Source organism: Manis pentadactyla, chromosome 3 (genome assembly GCF_030020395.1).
Source record: "Manis pentadactyla isolate mManPen7 chromosome 3, mManPen7.hap1, whole genome shotgun sequence".
Lineage (NCBI taxonomy): Eukaryota > Metazoa > Chordata > Mammalia > Pholidota > Manidae > Manis > Manis pentadactyla.
In genome coordinates, this window is record NC_080021.1 from 88,918,600 (window position 1) to 88,937,494 (window position 18,895).

The window sequence follows — 18,895 nt, forward strand, 5'->3', positions numbered from 1 at the left end:
GAATAAAGGGTATAGCCTTTTAGTTTCTAATTTTAGATACGGGATCCAGGCAAGGACTCTTTAGAAGGTCACATCTGAGTAAATGCCCAGAGACAAGAAAACAGCATGCCCTAGAGACATGGGGAGGAGTGGGACAAAGCACCCAGCACAGGGAGCAGCAAGAACCCCGGCTCCTGGTGAGTGGTGAGGAATCTGAGGACTTGGGTGGAGTCCAAGGTGCCCAAAATGGAGCTGAGGAAGCAGAGGCATAGGAGGTGAGGTCCCGGAGTCAGTAAAGGCTCTGACTCTGCATGAGGTGAGCTGCTGCTGAGGAGTATGTAGTCAAAGAGCCATGTGATTGATGACTTGTCTATTCATCGCTTTGCTCCTCTAGTCATCTTCAAAAAAGCCAGGAGGGCAAGGAAAGAAGCAGGGAGATGATTTAAGAAGCTACTGGAATAGTAGAGAAGAGAGACAATGAGTACCTGGAGAAGGTCATAACAGTGCAGGTGGCATGAAGTGCTGCACTCTGTGTGGATTTACAAGTGGCAATGCCTAGAGGTTCCCATGGATAGAAGCAAGACTATGAGAGAAAAAGGAGTCGAGGATATCTGCAGGAACTACAGAAAGGTTGTTCCCATTTCTTGGGATTGGGAAGGGTGTGGGAAGAGGAGAGGTCAGGAACTTGATTCTGCCAGGCCATCAGCACCCAACGGGGCTGTGGAGAGGCAGTAAAGCCACGGCTCAGGTGAATGGGCAGAGGCGGGGCTGCAAAGACTGTGGATCGGGATCCTCAGTGTGTAGCTAGTATTTATAGTGATGAGGCAAGATGAAATCACCAAAGGGTTGAGGTGGTAGAGTGGAGAAGATGTCTAGGATTGAGCCCAGCAACACTTCAGTACGGCGTAGAGGAGCACTGGGAGATGGGAGACAAGCCAGGAGCCAGTGCTTACACAGGGAGCAATGCTCACACAGGTAGTTGCACAGAGCCTCCTGCTGACACTGGGAAGGGTGCTATGCAGAGAGTGCTGGGCCAAAAGCCTGAATGAAATGGACTCAGGAAAGAATGAGGGGATAATCTGGCACAGTGGTTCTTTGAGGCATTTTTTTGTAAAGGAAAGGATAAGAATGAACCAACAGGAAGCAGATGTACAGTCAACATGAATCTAAAAAGAAATTTAACCTGGTAGAAAAATAATGGTTTGATTATAGGATGATGGGAAATTTTGAACAGAATTAATGGCATTGTATTTTGAGTAGGTGCACAGAGTGACAGTTGGTCGCAGCAATATTCATAATATCCTCAAACTGAAGACACCCAACTAAATGTCAACAGAAGAACAGATGAATTAATTGCACAAATTAATACAATGGGATACTATATAGTAATGAAAATGAACAAACTGCTAAATACAGCAAAACTGATGAATCTCACAAGCATAATATTAAGTGAAAGTAGCCAGGCAAAAGCGAATATATATTGTATGATTACTGTTCAGTTCCATTTATATAAAGTTCTCAAGCACTGGGAGGATGTACTGAAGGAGAAGTCAGAATCACTGCCACCTGCATCAGAAGGGAGAGGGAAGAAGCTGGGAAGTAGGCCCAGGTTTGGACTGCATTCTGTTTCTTGAACTGGCTAGGAATTATGTATTCACTTTGTGATTATTTGTTGACATTTCTATTTATAATCTGTGTATGATCCTGTATGTATCTTATACTATTCAATAAAAAAATGAAATGGAAATGCAATAGTGAAAGGAAAGGAAATTTAAGGTAAGCTCTGATGTCAGTCTGTTATGGAAGAATTTAAGTAGAGTCTGATGATCACTCTCTCTTGACACATGAAAAAAGATCCCTTCCTCTAGGAGAGGTGTTTAATTTTCAAATCTAAGAATTTAACAGGTGAATGAAACTTTTAAAATTTTCTGGTAAATTTAATAGCTCTTAAAACAAGGCTGCTCAACTGTTCCCTTAAGAATAATATTTTCTTCTTTTTGTGGTAAAAATTAATATTGTATGCAGAAGAAAGCAAACATGGTATCCTCAAAAATAATTTCTGATCCATTAATGACCATTTATGCCCTTGAAGATCAAACCCTATTATATCTTAATTCAGGCTTTTTATCCTCTCAAAAGTGATTAACAAAGAAATATTAATGTGTACTATCCTTCTGTCACATAATGCCTCTTACTAGTATTTCTAAGAAAGATAAAAACAGGAACAGCCAGATTTTATAACAATCCTGATATGGTTGTTTCTCCCTTGCTGCCCCCAAAATAACAAAATTTCCTGCCAGAAGTACAAACAAGCTATCAGAGACAATTCAGTGCTCTTGTTACATAAAATCTGTCAAATCCTGGCTTCCTTCCCCTGGCATTTCTCTATAATAAAGTGACAAAGTGTTCCTGATAAAAATAACTTTTGAGACAAACTCACAGTCGGTGACTGTTGCCATCACTTCTCTGCACTCACCAGGGAGGGTAGATATGGACGATGTCTTGGGGATGTCCCCTAAGCTGGCGTGCAGTTTCCTTGGTGAAGAGTACCTTTAGGCCAGTCCCAGGGGCCTCACCTTGAGAAGGGCAGTCAGCCTGCAGCCCTGCTAACAGTTCGCACATGGCAACTTGGATGGCACATTCCTCATGTAGCTCTAGAATTTTCACAATTAATATACCAGATTTTCTACCTAGAACGTGAAGAAAAAAACAAAAGCAAAAATGAAGTCTAACAGACATACGGTCCAAGTGTGAATATAGTGTTATGAAAAAAAAGAATCGGAGAGGGGCGGAAGATGGCGGCGTGAGTAGAGCAGCGGAAATCTCCTCCCAAAACAACATATATCTATGAAAATATAACAAAGACAACCCTTCCTAGAATAAAGATCAGAGGACACAGGACAATATCCAGACCACATCCACACCTGAGAGAACCCAGCGCCTCGCGAAGGGGGTAAGATACAAGCCCCGGCCCCGCGGGAGCCGAGCGCCCCTCCCCCCAGCTCCCGGCGGGAGAAGAGCAGGCAGAGCGGGAGGGAGACGGAGCCCAGGACTGCCGAGCACCCAGCCCCAGCCATCTGGGCCAGAGTGCAGGGCGCTCGATACTAGGAAAACAGGGCAGCAAGAACAGTGAGCAGGCACTGGAGGCTGGGCGACAGAGGGCATAAGAAAAGCGCGCGACCATTTTTTTTTTTTCTTTTTTGCTGTTTTGTTTTGGCGAGCGCTTTTTGGAAGTCTTAAAGGGACAGGGACCCCAATACTAGGGAAACAGGGCAGAAAGACCGGTGAGCAGAGGCCTGAGGCTGGCACCGGAGAATAAAGAAAAACGAACGACCACCTTTTTTTTTTAATTAAAAAAATTTTTTTTCTTGCTTTTTTTTTGCGGTCGTTGTTTTGTTTTGGCGGGTGCTTTTTGGAAGTCTTAAAGGGGCAGGGCGGGTCACTTAATACAGAGGTAGGGAATCCGGGATCTCTGGGCACTCTAACCCCTGGGCTGCAGGGAGCAGGGAGGCCCCTTACGGAGATAAATAGCCTCCCAGCAGCTCCTGCTCCAACGCGACTCCACCATTTTGGAGTAGCTGCCCGAGCCAGGCCACGCCCACAGCAACAGCGGAGATTAACTCCATAGCAGCTGGGCAGGAAGCAGAAACCCTGTCTGCGCACAGCTGCGCAGCACCAGCCACTAGAGGTCGCTGTTCTCCCAGGAGAGGAGGGCCACAAACCAACAAGAAAGGAAGTCCTTCCAGCCGTCACTCGTCCCAGTTCTGCAGACTATTCCTATCACCATGAAAAGGCAAAGCTACAGGCAGACAAAGATCACAGAGACAACACCAGAGAAGGAGACAGACCTAACCAGTCTTCCTGACAAAGAATTCAAAATAAAAATCATAAACATGCTGACAGAGATGCAGAGAAATACGCAAGAAAAATGGGATGAAGTCCAGAAAGAGATCACAGATGCCAGAAAGGAGATCGCAGAAATGAAACAAACTCTGGAAGGGTTTATAAGCAGAATGGATAGGATGCAAGAGGCCATTGATGGAATTGAAACCAGAGAACAGGAATGCATAGAAGCTGACATAGAGAGAGACAAAAGGATCTCCAGGAATGAAACAATATTAAGAGAACTGTGTGACCAATCGAAAAGGAACAATATCTGTATTATAGGGGTTCTAGAAGAAGAAGAGAGAGGAAAAGAGAAGGAAAGTATCTTAGAAGAAATAAGTGCTGAAAACTTCCCCAAACTGGGGAAGGAAATAATCAAACAGACCACGGAAATACACAGAACCCCCAACAGAAAGGATCCAAGGAGGACAACACCAAGACACATAATAATTAAAATGGCAAAGATCAAGGACAAGGAAAGAGTTTTAAAGGCAGCTAGAGAGAAAAAGGTCACCTATAAAGGAAAAGCCATCAGGCTAACATCAGACTTCTCAACAGAAACCCTACAGGCCAGTAGAGAATGGCATGATATATTTAATACAATGAAACAGAAGGGCCTTGAACCAAGGATACTGTATCCAGCACGACTATCATTCAAATATGACGGTGGAATTAAACAATTCCCAGACAAACAAAAGCTGAGGGAATTTGCTTCCCACAAACCACCTCTACAGGACATCTTACAGGGACTGCTCTAGATGGGAGCACTCCTAGAAAGAGCACAGCACAAAACACCCAACATATGAAGAATCGAGGAGGAGGAACAAGAAGGGAGAGAAGAAAAGAATCTCCAGACAGTGTATATAACAGCTCAATAAGCGAGCTAAGTTAGGCAGTAAGATACTAAAGAGGCTAACCTTGAACCTTTGGTAACCACGAATTTAAAGCCTGCAATGGCAATAAGTACATATCTTTCAATAGTCACCCTAAATGTTAATGGGTTGAATGCACCAATCAAAAGACACAGAGTAAAAGAATGGATAAAAAAGCAAGACCCATCTATATGCTGCTTACAAGAAACTCACCTCAAACCCAAAGACATGTACAGACTAAAAGTCAAGGGATGGAAAAACATATTTCAAGCAAACAACAGTGAGAAGAAAGCAGGGGTTGCAGTACTAATATCAGACAAAATAGACTTCAAAACAAAGAAAGTAACAAGAGATAAAGAAGGACACTACATAATGATAAAGGGCTCAGTCAAACAAGAGGATATAACCATTCTAAATATATATGCACCCAACACAGGAGCACCAGCATATGTGAAACAAATACTAACAGAACTAAAGGGGGATATAGACTGCAATGCATTCATTCTAGGAGACTTCAACACACCACTCACCCCAAAGGATAGATCCACTGGGCAGAAAATAAGTAAGGACACGGAAGCACTGAACAACACAGTAGAGCAGATGGACCTAATAGACATCTATAGAACTCTCCATCCAAAAGCAACAGGATACACATTCTTCTCAAGTGCACATGGAACATTCTCCAGAATAGACCACATACTAGGCCACAAAAAGAGCCTCAGAAAATTCCAAAACATTGAAATCCTACCAACCAACTTTTCAGACCACAAAGGCATAAAACTAGAAATAAACTGTACAAAGAAAGCAAAGAGGCTCACAAACACATGGAGGCTTAACAACACGCTCCTAAATAATCAATGGATCAATGACCAAATCAAAATGGAGATCCAGCAATATATGGAAACAAATGACAACAACAACACTAAGCCCCAACTTCTGTGGGACACAGCAAAAGCAGTCTTAAGAGGAAAGTATATAGCAATCCAAGCATATTTAAAAAAGGAAGAGCAATCCCAAATGAATGGTCTAATGTCACAATTATCGAAATTGGAAAAAGAAGAACAGATGAGGCCTAAGGTCAGCAGAAGGAGGGACATAATAAAGATCAGAGAAGAAATAAATAAAATTGAGAAGAATAAAACAATAGCAAAAATCAATGAAACCAAGAGCTGGTTCTTTGAGAAAATAAACAAAATAGATAAGCCTCTAGCCAGACTTATTAAGAAGAAAAGAGAGTCAACACAAATCAACAGTATCAGAAATGAGAAAGGAAAAATCACGACGGACCCCACGGAAATGCAAAGAATTATTGGAGAATACTATGAAAACCTATATGCTAACAAGCTGGGAAACCTAGGAGAAATGGACAACTTCCTAGAAAAATATAACCTTCCAAGATTGACCCAGGAAGAAACAGAAAATCTAAACAGACCAATTACCAGCAACGAAATTGAAGAGGTAATCAAAAAACTACCAAAGAACAAAACCCCCGGGCCAGATGGATTTACCTCGGAATTTTATCAGACATACAGGGAAAACATAATACCCATTCTCCTTAAAGTTTTCCAAAAAATAGAGGAGGAGGGGATACTCCCAACTCATTCTATGAAGCTAACATCACCCTAATACCAAAACCAGGCAAAGACCCCACCAAAAAAGAAAACTACAGACCAATATCCCTGATGAACGTAGATGCAAAAATACTCAACAAAATATTAGCAAACCGAATTCAAAAATACATCAAAAGGATCATACACCATGACCAAGTGGGATTCATCCCAGGGATGCAAGGATGGTACAACATTCGAAAGTCCATCAACATCATCCACCACATCAACAAAAAGAAAGACAAAAACCACATGATCATCTCCATAGATGCTGAAAAAGCATTTGACAAAGTTCAACATCCATTCATGTTAAAAACTCTCAGCAAAATGGGAATAGAGGGCAAGTACCTCAACATAATAAAGGCCATCTATGATAAACCCACAGCCAACATTATATTGAACAGCGAGAAGCTGAAAGCATTTCCGCTGAGATCGGGAACTAGACAGGGATGCCCACTCTCTCCACTGTTATTTAACATAGTACTGGAGGTCCTAGCTACGGCAATCAGACAAAATAAAGAAATACAAGGAATCCAGAATGGTAAAGAAGAAGTTAAACTGTCACTATTTGCAGATGACATGATACTGTACATAAAAAACCCTAAAGACTCCACCCCAAAACTACTAGGACTGATATCGGAATACAGCAAAGTTGCAGGATACAAAATCAACACACAGAAATCTGTGGCTTTCCTATATACTAACAATGAACGAACAGAAAGAGAAATCAGGAAAACAACTCCATTCACAATTGCATCAAAAAAAATAAAATACCTAGGAATAAACCTAACCAAAGAAGTGAAAGACTTATACTCTGAAAACTACAAGTCACTCTTAAGAGAAATTAAAGGGGACACTAACAGATGGAAACTCATCCCATGCTCATGGCTAGGAAGAATTAATATCGTTAAAATGGCCATCCTGCCCAAAGCAATATACAGATTTGATGCAATCCCTATGAAACTACCAGCAACATTCTTCAATGAACTGGAACAAATAATTCAAAAATTCATATGGAAACACCAAAGACCCCGAATAGCCAAAGCAATCCTGAGAAAGAAGAATAAAGTAGGGGGGATCTCACTCCCCAACTTCAAGCTCTACTATAAAGCCATAGTAATCAAGACAATTTGGTACTGGCACAAGAGCAGAGTCACAGACCAATGGAACAGACTAGAGAATCCAGACATTAACCCAGACATATATGGTCAATTAATATTTGATAAAGGAGCCATGGACATACAATGGCAAAATGACAGTCTCTTCAACAGGTGGTGCTGGCAAAACTGGACAGCTACATGTAGGAGAATGAAACTGGACCATTGTCTAACCCCATATACAAAAGTAAACTCAAAATGGATCAAAGACCTGAATGTAAGCCATGAAACCATTAAACTCTTGGAAGAAAACATAGGCACAAACCTCTTAGACATAAACATGAGTGACCTCTTCTTGAACATATCTCCCCGGGCAAGGAAAACAACAGCAAAAATGAGTAAGTGGGACTATATTAAGCTGAAAAGCTTCTGTACAGCAAAAGACACCATCAATAGAACAAGAAGGATCCCTACAGTATGGGAGAATATATTTGAAAATGACACATCCGATAAAGGCTTGACGTCCAGAATATATAAGGAGCTCTCACGCCTCAACAAACAAAAAACAAATAACCCAATTAAAAAATGGACAGAGGAACTGAACAGACAGTTCTCCAAAAAAGAAATACAGATGGCCAACAGACACATGAAAAGATGCTCCACATCGCTAATTATCAGAGAAATGCAAATTAAAACTACAATGAGGTATCACCTCACACCAGTAAGGATGGCTGCCATCCAAAAGACAAACAACAACAAATGTTGGCGAGGCTGTGGAGAAAGGGGAACCCTCCTACACTGCTGGTGGGAATGTAAGTTAGTTCAACCATTGTGGAAAGCAGTATGGAGGTACATCAAAATGCTCAAAACAGACTTACCATTTGACCCAGGAATTCCACTCCTAGGAATTTACCCTAAGAACGCAGCAATCAAGTTTGAGAAAGACAGATGCACCCCTATGTTTATTGCAGCACTATTTACAATAGCCAAGAATTGGAAGCAACCTAAATGTCCATCAATAGATGAATGGATAAAGAAGATGTGGTACATCTACACAATGGAATACTACTCAGCCATAAGAAAAGGGCAAATCCAATCATTTGCAGCAACATGGATGGAGCTGGAGGGTATTATGCTCAGTGAAACAAGCCAAGCGGAGAAAGAGGAATACCAAATGATTTCACTTATCTGTGGAATATAAGAACAAAGGAAAAACTGAAGGAACAAAACAGCAGCAGAATCACAGAACTCAAGAATGGACTAACAGGTACCAAAGGGAAAGGGACTGGGGAGGATGGGTGGGTAGGGAGGGATAAGGGGGGGAGAAGTAGGGGGGTATTAAGATTAACATGCATGGGGGGGTAGGAGAAAAGGGAGGGCTGTACAACACAGAGAAGGCAAGTAGTGATTCTACAACATTTTGCTATGCTGATGGACAGTGACTGTAAAGGGGTTTATAGGGGAGAGCCTAGTAAACATAATATTCGTCATGTAAGTGTAGATTAGTGATAGAAAAAAAAAAAAAAAAGGGCAGTTTCTGTGTGGTAACCTCCAACGAGTTCTACACAAGGGTATAAAGGGCATATAAAAGTGTAGGCAAAGGGTCTGTTTGTGTTTATACAGAGGATCAAAGCCTAATTGGGCTACCCCGAAAATGAACTAAGATATGATATGAAAAAGAACTTCCAACATCTGCACTCTCTGGAAGACTCATGCCAGAAGATGATCATCAAAAAACCCCAACAAAGATCCACGCACTGCTACAGCTGTAGATGCACTCATCCCACCAGTTCCTGGACTTGCCATGGGAATGAGGAAGGAGATATCTAAGCTGGCCTGTGCATACAGTAAAACAACAAAATTGGACTGGATCTATACTGTTGGAACTCAACCAAGAATTTGGAGAAGTGCAAATTGTAGCGCTCCAAAGTCTTACAACTACAAACTATTTACTGTTAAAAGAACATATGGCATGTGAACAATCCCCAGGAATGGGTTGTTTTAATTTGTCTGATTTCTCTCAGACTGTTCAAGTTCAGTTGGACAATATCCACCATATCATAGATTTCACAAATCATTCACAAATGCCTAAGGTGCCTAACTGGTTTTCTTGGTTTCACTGCAGATGGCTGGTAATTACAGATATGCTTTGGTTATGTAACTATACTCCTATTATGTTAATGTGTGTGTGCAATTTAAGTAGTAGCTTAAAACCTGTACATGCTGAAGTTACTCTACAAGAAGATATATCAAAGAAATAATCAATCTTCCCATGTTTTCTTCCGCCTGCTACTTCTATAGCTTTTCTTCTTCCTTCCTAATTACAACCCTTAAATAGAATTCGTGCCTCATATCAAATTTACCGAGTATCATAATTCTTCCAAGTGGTAAAGATACCTCAAGACAAATGCTGGGCATAGAAGCCACAGGGCATAAATATGCAAAGAAGTAAAAAGCTAACTTTTTCAAACAATAAGGCTTCTCTCTCACTTACCAACTTCACATTTCCCTGTATGGCCCCGGAAGATGACTGGTTAGCCAGAGACGGGTAAGATTCCTCAAGGGAGGAACAACCTAAGACAGGCACAGTCGCAGGGGGGCCATCAGGTGAGAAATTGGGGATCAACAGAGGTGAGGCTTAGAACCTCACCCCCCCGTTGTGAGAGAAATGTTCTGCATACGTGGTTGTTTTATTGCCCTTGTCTAGCTTGGATTAACACATAGTCTACAGGCACACACCTGATCATCTTCATTTGCTCTCTTACAACACTAAACTATGTTTTCTACCTTTATCTTGTATCTACCTACCACTTCAGCATTTTATTAAAAATAATAATAATAGAGAAAAGTGGTATCCACATATAAATCAAGTATAAAAACCAAATGAGTATTCATATTTGAACTGACTGTTTATAGTTCATAATGCATGAGCAAAACCGAAAGTTTCTGTGATGACTGCCCTTGTACTGTTCACTATGTAACTTATTCATTATGTAAGAATTTGTTCTACATGTAAAAACTTGTTTGTTATGCCTCAGAAGATTGGAGACTGACAAAAATTTGGCTTGGGGTGGATTAATGATTGTGCATTGAGCATTGACTCCCCTATACAGAATTTTATTGTCGTTAACAACCATTTGATCAATAAATATGAGAGATGCCCTCACAAAAAAAAAAAAAAAAAAAAAAAGGACAGACTTCCAATGGTAAAATAAATAAGTAACCGGGATGTAATGTATAGCATAAGGAATATAGTCAAGATATTGTAACAGCCTGGTAGGGTGATAGCTGGAACCTAGAATTATGTATATAAATGTTCTACCACTGTGTTGTACACTTGAAACTCATGTAATGTAATACTGTGTGTTAACTACCCTTCAATAAAAAATAATTATTTAAAAAAAAAAAAAAAAAAAAAAGAAAAGAAAAAAAGAATCACGTTCAGGTAACTTTCTTCACCTGGAGAATGGTACTCTGCAAAGTAAAACAGACTCTAACACGCCCACTGTAACATTTTTTTTTTAATAGAAATAGCCTGCATGTTGCATTTAATATATACATTTTAAGCAACAGAAAAAGTAGTATTTTATCATAAAGAAAGTCTTGCAAACAGAAAACTCAGACCCATCATTTCACAGAGCATGTTTTCACTCCAAAACCTGAACCCTTTGAGAAACACAACAAAGGGGTATTGCCCTTGTTGGCCTTTCTTCTCTCTTGTACGCCCCCTCCACCTCATTACCTGCTTTGATTCTGTACTTTGAAATGATGCATATGACTAGCTGGCTGCCATTGTTCCAATGATCATAAAGGTCAGACGTGGAGGATTTATGTGGAATGTTGAGTGTTAGGTGTTAAATGTTGGGTGTTAAATGGGTGGGATTCAATTTGGATTCAATGCTGACTCTCTTATTAACTAATAATTAAGTTGGCCAAGTTACAGAGCATTTCGACACCTCGGTTTTCTCAGTGTACAACAGGGATCATGCCACCTGCCTCAATGAACATTTTTAAGAATTAAATGAGATAAATGAAGTTGACAGTATGCACATCCTATAACCTAAAAATCCTAGATGGGCATGCAGAAACTGTCACATACACAAGGAGACCTAAAAAAGGATGCATATCTCAGTATTATTTTAAGAGTGGAGAAGTGGACCAGTCATAAATCAACAGGGTGAACTGTGGTGTGTTCATACAACAGAGTATTGTACTTAAGTTATCATGAGCAGACCAGACCCACATTCATCAGCATGGAGAGAGCTCAAAAACAAAAGGGGATAAACAAAACAGGTACAGTATGACACCCATGTTATTTTTTCTTAAACACAGAAACCTATAAAGTATTGTTATGTATACATACATTATACAAGTATATAAATATGGACTGGCAGGATACACAGAAAACTCAGGATTACAGTATCTAAAGAGACAGAAAGAGGAGTGTGACTCTGGAAGGAAACCCAGCAGGGTTCAAACTCATCTGTCATAAAAATATGTGAATCAAAACAGACAAAAGATTACAATGTGTTATTGATTCTTAGTGGTAAGTATACTTATGTTTCTCTATTACTCTGTTATTTTTAAAAAATGAATTAAATGAGATAACAAAAGCTAAATGTCTGGCATAGTACTCTGCTAGTAACAGACACTAACATAGGTTTCTTTACCACTTGTATCAGCTGGTTAATACTGAATAAAGAGAATTAATATTTAAATAGTACCAAGTTTTTAGTTATATAGTTAAATTTCAATTCCACTTTTTCCCTATCACTTTTTCTTCAGTCACCTTCCACTAGACCCCAAATTTTCCATCCTCTCCTTTCTCTAAGTGCCAAATGCTAAGTGTTCACATATTATTAGCAAGGCCCACACCTCCTCACAGTGCTGTCTTGAACTACGATTTCCTACGGTATATATCTATCTTGCTACTCTTTCTTAAGGTAAGGAAGGAAACAGAATAGGGGAAGGATATGAACAAGCACAATGGTGAGCTGGCCCTAGTCACCACAGGGGAGGAGCAGCAAAGACAAGCATGAAGAGAGATGCTGAAAAGGAAATGAGTGTTCAGTCTGCTCTGCCACAACAGGGGTTTAATTAACTAAGTAGCTCATCCTTAATCGGTGAATAAAAAAATAAAGACAATGTGGAGGTCACTTTGATGCCCAAACCTGGGCAGGGCAGCCAAAGCAGTGGGTGGAGAACTGTGCATCAGCAAAGGGCCTGAGGTTTAGGGGTTGCTAGCCACAAGGAGCTCTTGCGCATGTAAATTAAGGATTTTTTTAATTTGTACCTGTACTCAGGGCTCCTGCCCAGCACAACACAGCAGGCTTGCAGCCTCCCCAGTCAACCACGGGCAGTACTGCTGTCCAGAGCCCCAGTGCTATCTGTGCTTTCCAGAGCCCAATGCCCTACTTGAGCTCAAGGGGCCAGCTGAGCACACACTCTTGGTTCTGTGGGACCACAGTATTTGGTGGCAGCCTCCGCTCAGCCACCTGCCCAAGCAGCACACATTCTCTTCAGGTACTAATTCTTATCTTGTGCAGCTCTGATAAAAGTGACATAGGTTTTCAGTGGTTTGGTCAACACTACAGTCCCCATATTCTTGACAGTTTTTATAATAGCAAGATACTGCAGGAACATATAAACATATAAACAGCATTACAGCAGAAATACTGATATATTAAAGATGAATCCTATTGCTGCCGACTACAGTTTCATTGAAGATTTTTATGATAAATCCTAACAATATTTCATTAACTATGAATTCTGCAGAATAACCAGGCTTCATGGTACTATCACCACAGCCCTGGTACATTGCATCACACCTGGTGATGACACAGGTTTGGGAAGGGATGATGAACAGTGCTATCCTGACCTCACCACAGGGCTGAAACAGCATGAGGCTCTCCATGACACACTCTAAAGTCCCCTACCGATATCCTCTAACACAGCCTTAGGGAGAACCTACAGCCTGCCTTCCCAGAAGAAAATAAGGTGGTATAATTTCCCTTTAGTCTGAGGGAGAAAAAAGCATAGGGCAACCTAGGACAAACTATGTATTTGAGATAAGCTTTCAATCTGAGTACAATCGAAGAAGACTGTTTTACAGTTAGATGGATGGTGACAGCAGGGCAACATTTTCCATATACGCTGTTAGACTCAGTCAAAATACCACCTTGTCCAGAAAGTGTTTCCTGAATCCCAGCCAGTAGCCACTATTTCTTCCCTTTGAAATCTTCAAGTACTTTATCTATACTTAACCTTTCTTATGACAGTGTCCTCATGTTTAAGTGGAGATACCATCAGCTATCCTCAAGAACACTGCAATCAAGAGAAATCACAAAGAAAGCCCACTGTGCAGAGCCTGTTCCACCACACTCACAATAATGGCAGTCACTGTCATTATTATTCACTTTTCTAGGCATTTTCAAATCTATTACTGTACATGATTCACAATAATAATCCTAGGAAATAGATAAGGAAAATATAATCCCTTTCTGACAGATAAGAAAACTAAAAAAGTTAGTTGCTCCTATGACTTTCTTAAGATCAGAGAGAACTGCTGGCAGTTCTAATTCCAGAAACTGAGTATCCTTACAAGGCAAGGACCAATATGTCCCTTGGGTAAATGCTAATTAAAGATACAACTTGTGAGTGATGCTTTTTCCTCCTATTTTATTATACGAAGGCATAAGACTTGTCTTAAATATAAAGAAAGTACATCAGGTTGAGAAATGAACTCCAGTGAGGCTCTCACTGTGGCTGGACTTGGTCAGGATTTCAGGAACAGCTATTGCACTGAAAGAGAACAGGGTAACTTGTCATAGTACTAACACTGAGGAGAAAGTGCCACATGTGACCCAATAACTCCACTTCTAGGAATTTACCCCAAGATAACAAAATTTCTGATTCGAAAAGATATATGCACCCCTACATTTATGGGTGCATTATTTAAAATAGCCAAGATGTGGAAGCAACCAAAGTGTCCATCAATAGATGAATGAATAAAGATGTGGTACATATACACAATGGAATTCTACTCAGCTATAAAAAAAAAAAAAAAAAGAAATCCTGCCATTTGGGACAACATGGATGGACTTAGAGGATATATGCTAAGTGAAATAAGCCAGGCAATGAAAGATGAATAACATGTGATTTCCCTTATATGTGGAATCTAAAAATCAAACAAAATGAACAAAAGAGCAACAGATTCATAAACACTAAGTGACTAGTGGTTACCATGGCAGGGGGAAGGTGGAGTGGGTGGATGGGGTGGAGGAAAGGGATAAAGAGGCACAAACATCTGACTCAAAACTTAAGTTGGTCACGGGGATGGAAGTGCAGAATGAAGAATATAATATAGTCAATGATTCTGTCCAATCTTTCTATGTTGACAGATAGTAACTGCACTAGTTGGGGTAAAGATTTAATAATGTAACTGTTAAATCACTGTATTGTATATTTGAAACCAATGTATGTATATTGACTACAAATTTTTTTAAATGCTATATCAAAAAAAAAGATCAAATGAAGAGCACAAGTATTTCTATAACACCAAAGATTTTAAATGATTAAGAACAGGAATAGAAAGATTCACATACAAAATATACCACGAGATCTAGTACTTTCTATCCATACATATGCCTAGTAGATGAAATAGTTCTTAGTTGAAAATGGAAAATGTTTAACTTAAAGGCTAACATTTGCTTAATGAATGAATGAATGAATGAGTGGTTTATTGTATCAGCTAACTGCTCTTAAAAAAAGTTTTGGTTTTAAATAACCAAGAGAATTGAATGATATAAGAACAAAATATATTAGCGACTAGTAGGTCAAATTACTTATTTGAAATATACAGGTAGCCAGGGTCCATTTATGTGCACAACAACTCATATCATCCTAAATGAGTTATGTTGATGAATTATGTATTACAATAACTTTCACAAATACTTATATAAGAAAATAAGAAATTAATGAAAACTATGAAAGGAAGTACCAAATGAAGCAAGTTGGAATGTGGGGAGAGATATTAAAATCATCCTTCTATAGAGGATAGAAACATCTGTGAGTTTTTACATTTAATTATACAAACACTGACCACATAATTTTCCCCCATATTATTACTCCGTCTCTACCTTCACAGCTATCCCAACAGGCTAATCCATACAGTGTCTTTCTTCAAAATATAAATCCTATTATTCCCTGAAACTGATATTTTTTCTCTCCTTCAGGCCAAATCACCAACAAGTACCCACCATTTCTGTTTCCCTCTGTCCTCAGCCATCATCATGTACATGCACATAGACACACAGATACAGACACAGACTCGAGGAGAACAGCACAGCCACAGTCAGGGATGGACAACCAGGGATTTTAGAGTTCACCTGCTCCCCATGCAGACAGGACCTCTGCCTTTCACAGATACTCCGGCACTGGTTATCTATATAATACTGTATTTATTATAATTTTCCTTGTTGTGCCCCCTGCAAATTACCATGATATAATTATGTCATATTTTACTCTTTTTAAAGAGGTATTTTATAGCTTCCCCCACAAAAATGATACATGCATCCCATACCAAAATGGTCTTATTTATTGTGGAATTTTAAATATCTTTAACCAACTCTATGTCCTATTCTATTAACTCTGTTATCTAGGAAATCCTAGTTTTGTAAAGAGAAGAAGGGCTTATGCACCTTTCTACATTGTTCTCCCCAGTGTACCACACAATTTTAATTCCCATTATTCCATTTCCATTGTCAAAGTTACTGTTGATACTGTGCCCTATAATCTGTACCAAACCTCTGTGCTCTGGTACTGTCTGACTCCAAGAGTTAATCAACAAATTTATATGAGCCCAGTTATATAAACAGAATTCAATGCCCGACTAGAGTCCTAGGAATACCTTTCACTGAAAGTATCCCTAGCTTCAAGGTCAAGATTTGACTATATATAGTAACTCCTACACTCAATTTGGCCCTCCAAATGCCAAAAGAAATAGGATGGTTTATGGGTGGCCTCAACATCCATTACAAAACTAGGATTTCCTAGATAACATAGTTAATAGTTCCAAATCTTAACTCTCCCCAAAAGTTCATTCCACCTCTTTACATAAGAGTCCACTCCTATTCGGGCTAGGACTGAATGCAGTAGGCCTGAGACTGGACAGCAGGGGACAGGAGAGCAGATTAGAACAGTTAAGCAGGAAGAAGACTGGTTTTACACCTGTATGCGTATTTCCTGAGTGTGACAGGAAGCCAAGGGGGAAGCACATGATTTGCTTTGTTGGGAACAGGGACGAGGTAGGGAGAACTAGTCAGGAGATACAGTAGCAATCCAGGAGAGAGAGTAGTAGCTGGGACCTGGGGAGTGGTGATAGAGAAATGGCTGGAAACTAGATATACTTCGAAGATAGAGCCAAAAGTGCTTTTTGATGGGCTGCAAATGGGGGAGAGAAAGAAGTCAAGAATGACTCTAATGTTTTGCCCTGAGCAAATAGAAGGACATAGTCAAGGTTTACTAAGCTAGGGAAGATTTCTAGATGAGCAGGTTCCCTTGAATATGTGTGTGGAGGGGCAACAGGGGAGAATACTGGGGTCAAGACATCAATGTTGGATATATTAAGGTTAGGATGCCTCCTAGTTATTACAATGGCCTGGCCCTAACCCACCTCTTCAGTCTAACACTTGACCATTGGAACTATTGTTCCTAAGACCCACCAGAGTGATCTTTTTAAGTGTAAATTTAGTGATAACCACCCCTGTGCTTAAGCCCTTCAAAGGCTATCCACTAAATAAATCCAAACTACTTTCCACTGTGTAGAATTGCTTGTTACTTCTTACTTCTTACTGCTCTAGCCTCAAGTTCCACAGCTCTACTCACATTATCTTTGAATTATCTCTACAGTAAACTGAAAAACAGAATACAGTTTAAGAAAGTTTCATCACCAACTCCCTAGTGAATTCTGAACTCTCCTTTTACTTTCAGCAGAGTTTATTACTCTCCTTTATATCATCACTATACTTATTTGCCAATATTTTACACATAAAATGAATAATTTCATTTATTAAACCATGAATTCTGTGCTGTATCGGAATACTGATACCTGGGTCATACAGGTCACAACTATGTATAAGCAGAATGAACCTTAATATAAATTGATGTAAAGAATTTGGGGGACTATTTTTCTGTTCTTGATTTCACTGCCAACCAAGATGGTTTTCACCTAACACCCCTTACCTCGACGACTTGATATGTACCCTGAGAATGTAAATCAGCTCTGATTCAAGTGATGCTCCAAGAAGAAAAATAAACAATACATTCCAAAATCAAATCCAAATGATGTTTTCTCCATTCACTGCTTGTATCGTGCCACGGTGTTTTCATTAATATGCACTGAACTTTGAATTGTATTTATTTGTACATAATAATATGATCTTTTCTTTTGAGAAGTTACAACTGTTTAATTTTACCAATGATTCACAAAAACCTAGCAATATTATGCTCCTGTGAGTATTCAATAAGTGAGTCTCTTATTAATTGCCATTACTACATTATTAAGATTAATTTTTGGTATTAATTTTTTATTATTTGGTTATATTTATTAATGTCAATGCTTGGCAAACTAAAATTTTAGTTTCTGAGTAAATGCTATAAGTTGTTATCAGATTCATTTCTCAGATAATTTCATGACTAAACTATATAGCTCTAAGCAGGAGGTCTAGATAAATGAAATTCTGAAAAAATTCACATATTTACCCTATAAACAGCACAATTACTTTTTGTTAAAGGTTTATGCTCCCCATAAAATTTTAAGTCATCTGGCAAATGATGAACAGACACATTTCTTAACCACAACTGCTTACTGAACTGTAAACAATTGTGCTTTCACTTCTTGATTCCACATTTTTTTGCCTTTTCACCCAGTTTAAAATATTCTTCACCAAAAGCCACAATAATTCTAAGTATGAAACAGAAATCTGAAACCCAACTCTTAGGATTAAAAAAAAGAAGGATCAGACAATACTGACCAGGCAACTGGAGTGTTCATCACAGTCTGCAGTGATGAGAACACTCAGAACTCAGCAGGGCATGCCAGTCGTCTGGGATCACAGTATCACACCACCACGCATGGCCCCATGACTCCCTCTGCAGGGGTAGCTGTACTGTTTTATAGAGGGTGAATGGGCAACAGAAGGTCCTATTTCTTAAGAAATCTAAGTCAGGTAAGGAAAATGCATACAATGGCTCCAGGAAAGCAAGAGAACCCTCAGCAAACTTTATACAAAACCAGACAAGGGGGTGGGGGGTTGTTCTCTGGACTAAAGGTTTGTGTCTCCTCAAATTCATATGTTGAAGCCCTAATCTTCAATGTGGCTGTATTTGGAGACAGGACCTCCAAGAAAGCAATTACAGTTGATGAGGTCATAGGGTGGAGCCCAGATCTGATACA

At 39.6% G+C, this 18,895-nt stretch overlaps 1 protein-coding gene across 6 annotated transcripts in view; it reads right to left on the minus strand.

Annotated features, from left to right (window-relative positions):
* SPIDR (scaffold protein involved in DNA repair) overlaps nucleotides 1–18,895 on the minus strand; it is a 453,159-nt gene that overhangs the window by 269,589 nt on the left and 164,675 nt on the right. For 5 of the 6 annotated variants that reach the window (XM_036925470.2, XM_057498093.1, XM_057498094.1 and 2 more), the window contains exon 8: nucleotides 2,456–2,669. In XM_036925470.2, the coding sequence (XP_036781365.2) occupies nucleotides 2,456–2,669 (214 nt within the window). Of the gene's footprint in view, nucleotides 1–2,455; nucleotides 2,670–18,895 lie in introns of those variants that run through there. The other variant, XM_036925476.2, reaches the window with a different exon arrangement.